The sequence below is a fragment of the Chrysemys picta genome, chromosome 1 (genome assembly GCF_011386835.1).
Source record: "Chrysemys picta bellii isolate R12L10 chromosome 1, ASM1138683v2, whole genome shotgun sequence".
Lineage (NCBI taxonomy): Eukaryota > Metazoa > Chordata > Testudines > Emydidae > Chrysemys > Chrysemys picta.
This window is the reverse complement of record NC_088791.1, coordinates 25600791-25606790: the sequence shown is the minus strand read 5'-3', so window position 1 is coordinate 25606790 and position 6000 is coordinate 25600791. Positions and strand designations below refer to the sequence as shown.

The 6000-nt window shown below is 43.9% G+C and overlaps 1 protein-coding gene across 8 annotated transcripts in view; it reads left to right on the top strand.

Annotated features, from left to right (window-relative positions):
- Positions 1-335: 335 nt before the first annotated feature.
- Positions 336-6000, top strand: part of PTPN12 (protein tyrosine phosphatase non-receptor type 12) — a 148388-nt gene continuing 142723 nt past the window's right edge. For 6 of the 8 annotated variants that reach the window (XM_042859381.2, XM_042859379.2, XM_042859380.2 and 3 more), the window contains exon 1: positions 344-708. In XM_042859381.2, the coding sequence (XP_042715315.1) occupies positions 610-708 (99 nt within the window). In that variant the 5' untranslated portion in view covers positions 344-609. Of the gene's footprint in view, positions 709-6000 lie in introns of all 8 variants that reach the window. The other 2 variants (XM_065556612.1, XM_024109161.3) reach the window with 2 other exon arrangements.

Here is a 6000-nt window from a genome sequence, read left to right as displayed (position 1 = left end):
CCAGCGTGCACCGCTCATCAGGCATTACACCCTGGGACCTGTAGTCACCACAGAGAGCCGCACCCCTCTTCACCCTGAGCTCGTCTCTCTCCACCGATTTCCCCTACGTTCTCCCCCCTGCTAGCTTTAGTGGTCCCTCCCAAAGTTCCATGCAGAGCACTTCGGGAAAGTCCCATCCACGGGAAACTGGGGGGAGGAGAATAAAACATCAGGAAGGCCGGTGACTGATGTTTTGTGCAACCAATCAGAGAGAAGCTATTGAACAAATAGCCAATGGTGGGAGGCGGGGGCGGGGTTGGGCGTTTAGCTGTGCGGGATTAGAAAGTGCTGAGTGGCTGGTGCTGCGCCTGCGCGAAGGGGGGGTATCGTCGTGTCCCTTCCCTGAGCGTGTTGGTGGCGGTGGCTGCAGCGACTGCTGTGGGGAGGGGCGAGCGGCTGGAGGCAGGATGGAGAAGGCGGCCGGGCGGCGCTGAGCCGGAGGGAAGTTGTGTGAGGGGAGGCTTCGGGATTGGGGGAGGCAGGCGGCCTGAGAGAGCCGAGGCGGCGGCGGGGATCGTGTGGGGCGGCCGGGGCTTGGGCTCCGGCTCCGCAGGGAGGCAGGCAGGCAGGATGGAGCAAGAGGAGATCCTGAGGAAATTCATCCAGAGCGTCCAGGCCATGAAGGACACGGACCACAATGGGGACGACAACTTCGCCAGCGACTTCATGGTGAGGGGGGTGGGAGCGCTCAGCTCCCGTCGCTGCCTGGGGGCAGGGGAGAGGGTCTCGTGAGGGCTGGGCAGGAGAAGCGGGTGGAGAGGACGGAGCCGGGGGGCGGGGGGAGGAGTAGCATCCCCCAGCCTGAGCTGCCATTGTAGCCCCCCTGCCCGTGTCCTAAGCTCTCCTGTTGTGTAAGCCGGAGCCGGGACGTTGCCCCAGCCCCGGTTTGGGGGAGCGGGCGCTGGCCTGCAGGAGCATGCCTCTCGTGTAAGGGCTGCTCTTGCGCTCCCCAGCCTGAACCCTTCCTTGGGAGGAGATAGGAGAGTGGATCCCCTTGAGTGCCTTCTCGCTAACCGCGTCAGTCTGCTATTGTAACTGCAGCCTAGAACCTCCTCTCCCGAACCCAGCCCCTTTCCTGAGGCGATAAGGAGGGTCCTGGGTACTCTAGGTGGGGGTGCTGTCTTGTTCCTTTCCGTGATATGTCTTTGTGGCCTCTTCTGTCGGCGATAGTAGGGGGTCATAATGGCAACTTTGGATAGTCTGGCATCTTCTGCCCTCAGGTATTTGTCGTTGTAACTCCCTTTTGATCCTTTCTGAGAAAATATGGTAGGTGTGTTTTTGGAGGCTAGCATCTTTCCCTCAACTCCCCCTCCCACTGCAACCCCCGGCTGTATCCCTCATCCTCTCTTCCTTTGAGATCACTTCACCAACAGCCTTCCTGTAGCCTCTGTGTGTGTGCATGCAGGGGGAGAGGGGATATAATCTAGAACCAGGGTTATTCACTGTTTGTTTTCTTTATCTGTTTTTCCTTATTCTGACTATTAAAATGCTTGAAATGATCGACTGAGTGGGTGATCTGAGCTGGGAACAATAGTCATGATTAGGTGGATATGTCAGTGTGACTTTAAATTTTGTTTAAACATTTAATATGGAAATATAATTTAACCTGCTTTTGGGGTGGTGGGTTAGCAGACTGCATGTACAATATGCCGCTGTAGTCTGTTGTATTACCTGATGGGATTTAGAATAAAAATTTATTTTTAGTCTTCTTAGATCTCGTTTTGATAATGGTCTGGGAACAAAAACATCTTGACGTAAATGTCACATCAGGGATTGTCTGAAATGCGGGGAGGAGGCTGCGGACATTGTGCAAGACTCAGGGGCGTTGGGGAGCACTTTCAGGTCTGAGGAATGGAAGAGGAAGTGGACTTTGGGAAGTAACTATTTCATACAGAGTGGGCAGGGCTGGGGTGGGAAACAAGAATACCATTTGGAAAGGATTTTACTGATCCTGGGCCACTGAAATAGCCATACAAATAGGGAAGGAAGGAGGAAACCACATGTAAAATCGAGATTGATTTAAGAGGTGTAAATTCTTAGTTTGCTTTACTTTCCTTGAAAATTACATTAAGATGTTGCCTTAAATCTATTGGACTCCAATCTTTTTAATCTGTTTAAATTAATCTTGAAAATGTGAGTAATTAAAGGAACTCCTGTTTAGCACACAGACTGACATCCAGTTACATTACGCTGGTAAGGCTGACCATTGTTCTAAGTAAAGGAAGTGTGTGTGTGTGTGTATGTGTGTATATGTGTATATATGTATGTGTGTGTGTATATGTGTGTATATATATATATATAAAAACAGAAATGGAAAAAATATGTAAACTGAATGCTGTAAACAGGATTAGATTTAGCTTTTTACAGAGCAAATACGTGACCATATAAGAACTACTGTATTTTATATTTGATCTGGCAGCCCAGAATTAAAGTTGCAGTATACTAAGAGATACCAACTTAAAATACATATGTAGTAATGTTTTTTACTTACTATTACAAGTAACATTTAGGTTAAGAAAGATTTGAAAACGTTTGTGTTGTGCATTTGACAGCACTCTGTATAATTAATGTTGCTATTTTCAGCTGTGTAGTTGATCTTCCTCTGTTTTTATGGAAGTTACACATAGCAGCAAGCATGGAAAACATTTATAAAAAAAAAAATCAGGAAAATATTATTGTAAAACCACAAATTTGCTGAGAACTAAAGGGCAGGTGTATTACCTGAAAGAACTCTCAAGCCTTCAGGAGAGTGGGGGGTGGGAGAGACTAGATTCAAAGTTCTTGATGTCCTTTTTAACATTTTCTGTTCATAACTCAACTGCACGTTTCTATTTCTGAGGAAAAAAAAACTTTGAATAATGTGTTAAAGGAGAGTTGAGGAGACAGAATATTGTGGTTAAAGTATTATAGTACTATACGGAAGGACTTTTCTTTAATGTTTATCTGTATGTTACGCGAGCAGATGTAGAGGGGTCTGACCACAAGAATGCAAACTCTCTGTGTAAATAGTTTCTCATTGTATGGCAACTGCATTTTTTGCCACACCTATTTTACATAGTCACATTAAAGCTTCTGTCTTTGAGATTTTGAGGTAATGGAGAAGGGTGAAGAGGCGGTGGTAAGAGAAACTAACGGGAGGAATAGTCTCTCCTCCTCTGCATCTTCTCTCCTTATCTTTAAAACTGAAGGAGTGATTTTTTTTGGGGGGAGGAGGAGGCAGTGTCTTCACGGTTATGGACAGGAAGTACTGTTTCTGCTAAGCAGTGGCAAGTTGATGGAAAAGGAATTGCTGTTACTCATCACTACTCTTCCAAGCCAAAGCAGAGTCTAAAAATAGAAGTGGAGTGGTGGATGAATGCAATTGAAAACAGTTCTTTCTTTTCATGTCTTATTTCTTTCCTTAGATTATGATAAAGGGCCTATATTAGTTTATTCAATCAAGATTAAAAAGACTCGCTACTTTGTAGATAGATGTCAGGGATTTGTTGGGAAGAAAAGTTAAGGAAGATGATGTGGATATATGGTAGATTTAACTAATAACCTACTAATCATCCTGGATGTATATAGACGTTAAAAGGCAAAATGTTAATAAATTCGACAGCCTAATAATGCTGTGCTGATATAACTGAAAATGTATCCCACTTTGGAAGGATGAAACTAGAATGTAGTATGACTAATGGAACAGATAGGTGCAATATAGGACTGGAAGGGACCTCGAGAGGTCATCTAGACCAGTTCCCTGCACTCAAGGCAGGACTAAGTATTATCTAGACCATCCCTGATAGGTGTTTGTCCAACCTGCTCTTAAAAATCCCCAATGATGGAGATTCCACAACCTCCTTAGGCAATTTATTCCAGTGTTTAACCACTCTGACAGTTAGGAAGTTTTTCCTAATGTCCAACCTAAACTGCCCTTGCTGCAATTTAAGCCCATTGCTTCTTGTCCTATCCTTGGAGGTTAAGAAGAACAATTTTTCTCCCTCTTCCTTGTAACTACCTTTTATGTACTTGAAAACTGTTATGTCCCCTCTCAGTCTTCTCTTCTCCAGACTAAAACCCAGTTTTCTCAATCTTCCCTCGTAGGTCATGTTTTCTAGACCTTTAATAATTTTTGTTACTTTTCTCTGGACTTTCTCCAATTTGTCCACATCTTTCCTGAAATGTGGCGCCCAGAACTAGACACAATACTCCAGTTGAGGCCTAATCAGCGTGGAGTAGTGCGGAAGAATTACTTCTCTTCCACAATACTCCTGGTAATACATCCCAGAATGATGTTTGCTTTTTTTTCCAACAGTGTTACACTGTTGATTCATATTTAGCTTGTGATCCATTATGACCCCCAGATCCCTTTCCGCAGTACTCCTTCCTAGGCAGTCATTTCCCATTTTGTATGCGTGCAACTGATTGTTCCTTCCTAAGTGGAGTACTTTGCATTTGTCCTTCTTGAATTTCATCCTATTTACTTCAGACCATTTCTCCAGTTTGTCCAGATCATTTTGAATTTTAATCCTAACCTCCAAAGCACGTGCAACCCCTCCCAGCTTGATATTGTCCACAAACTTTGTAAGTGTATTCTCGATGCCATTAGCTAAATCATTGATGAAGATACTGAACAGAACCGGACCCAGAACTGATCCTTGCGGGACCCCACTCGTTATGCCCTTCCATGATGACTGAACCACTGATAACTACTCTCTGGGAACGATTTTCCAACCAGTTATGCACCCACCTTATAGTAGCTCCATCTAGGTTGTATTTTCCTAGTTCGTTCTATGAGAAGGTCATGCGAGACTGTATCAAAAGCCTTACTAAAGTCAAGATATACCGCATCTACCACTTCCCCCCTCCCCCCCCCCCATCCACAAGGCTTGTTACCCTGTCAAAGAAAACTATCAGGTTGGTATGACATGATTTGTTCTTGACAAATCCATGCTGACTGTTATTTTTCACCTTATTATCTTCTAGGTGTAGGAATGCAAGGAATACTTACAAGGTATGATAGAATCCAGGCGTTGTTGGCTAGTCTTTCACAAAAAGACCCAAATCCACTTGGACATAAGTAAATTTGATTTTTATAATCATACTTCCAAGTACAAAATGTGCCAGTACTTTATTAGCAGATTGCTTGTGAAGTGTTGCATATGTACAGTCTAGCTGTAAGTGAACAGTGTTACTCAGCATTGTTTATTGAAAAGAGTAAGTGTGCTTGCTACTGTACAAACATAGAAAGTATGGCCCCATCCTTGGTTTCTACAAAGTGTCTATCTATGAGAGGTTGAAGGTCAAAGCTTTCTATGGCAGTGGTGTGAACAATATTTTGTGGATTATCATTGAAAGACCTCAAGAAATAAGACTTTTGATTGGTTTTTGTACCCCCCCCCCCTTTTTTTTTCCAGTTATGGCAGCAGCTTAAACAGATTTTCTATTGATGCCTTATGTAGTGCACTTGGCAAAGAGTGCATTTGTTTAGCGTATCATTCATGCCATCAACTTAGATTACTATAACTGTAGGATCATTCAGTCTGACTCAAAATAATGGATGAAATATGAATGATGTGTTGCAGTTAGCACTCAAACATTTGAGTAAGTCTCTTGATAATCTATTGACAGGTTTCAGAGTAGCAGCTGTTAGTCTGTTTCTGCAAAAAGAACAGGAGTACTTGTGGCACTAATAAATTTTTATCTCTTGTATAATCATAGAATATCAGGGTTGGAAGGGACCTCAAGAGGTCATCTAGTCCAACCCACTGCTCAAAGCAGGACCAATCCCCAGACAGATTTTTGCCCCAGATCCCTAAATGGCCCCCTCCAGGATTGAACTCACAACGCTGGATTTAGCAGGCCAATGCTCAAACCACTGAACTCTCTCTCCCCCTTATTTGAGCATAAGCTTTCATGGGCTACAGCCTACTTCATCAGATGCATAGAATGGAACTGACTCAAAGGTGGCAATTTTGCAAC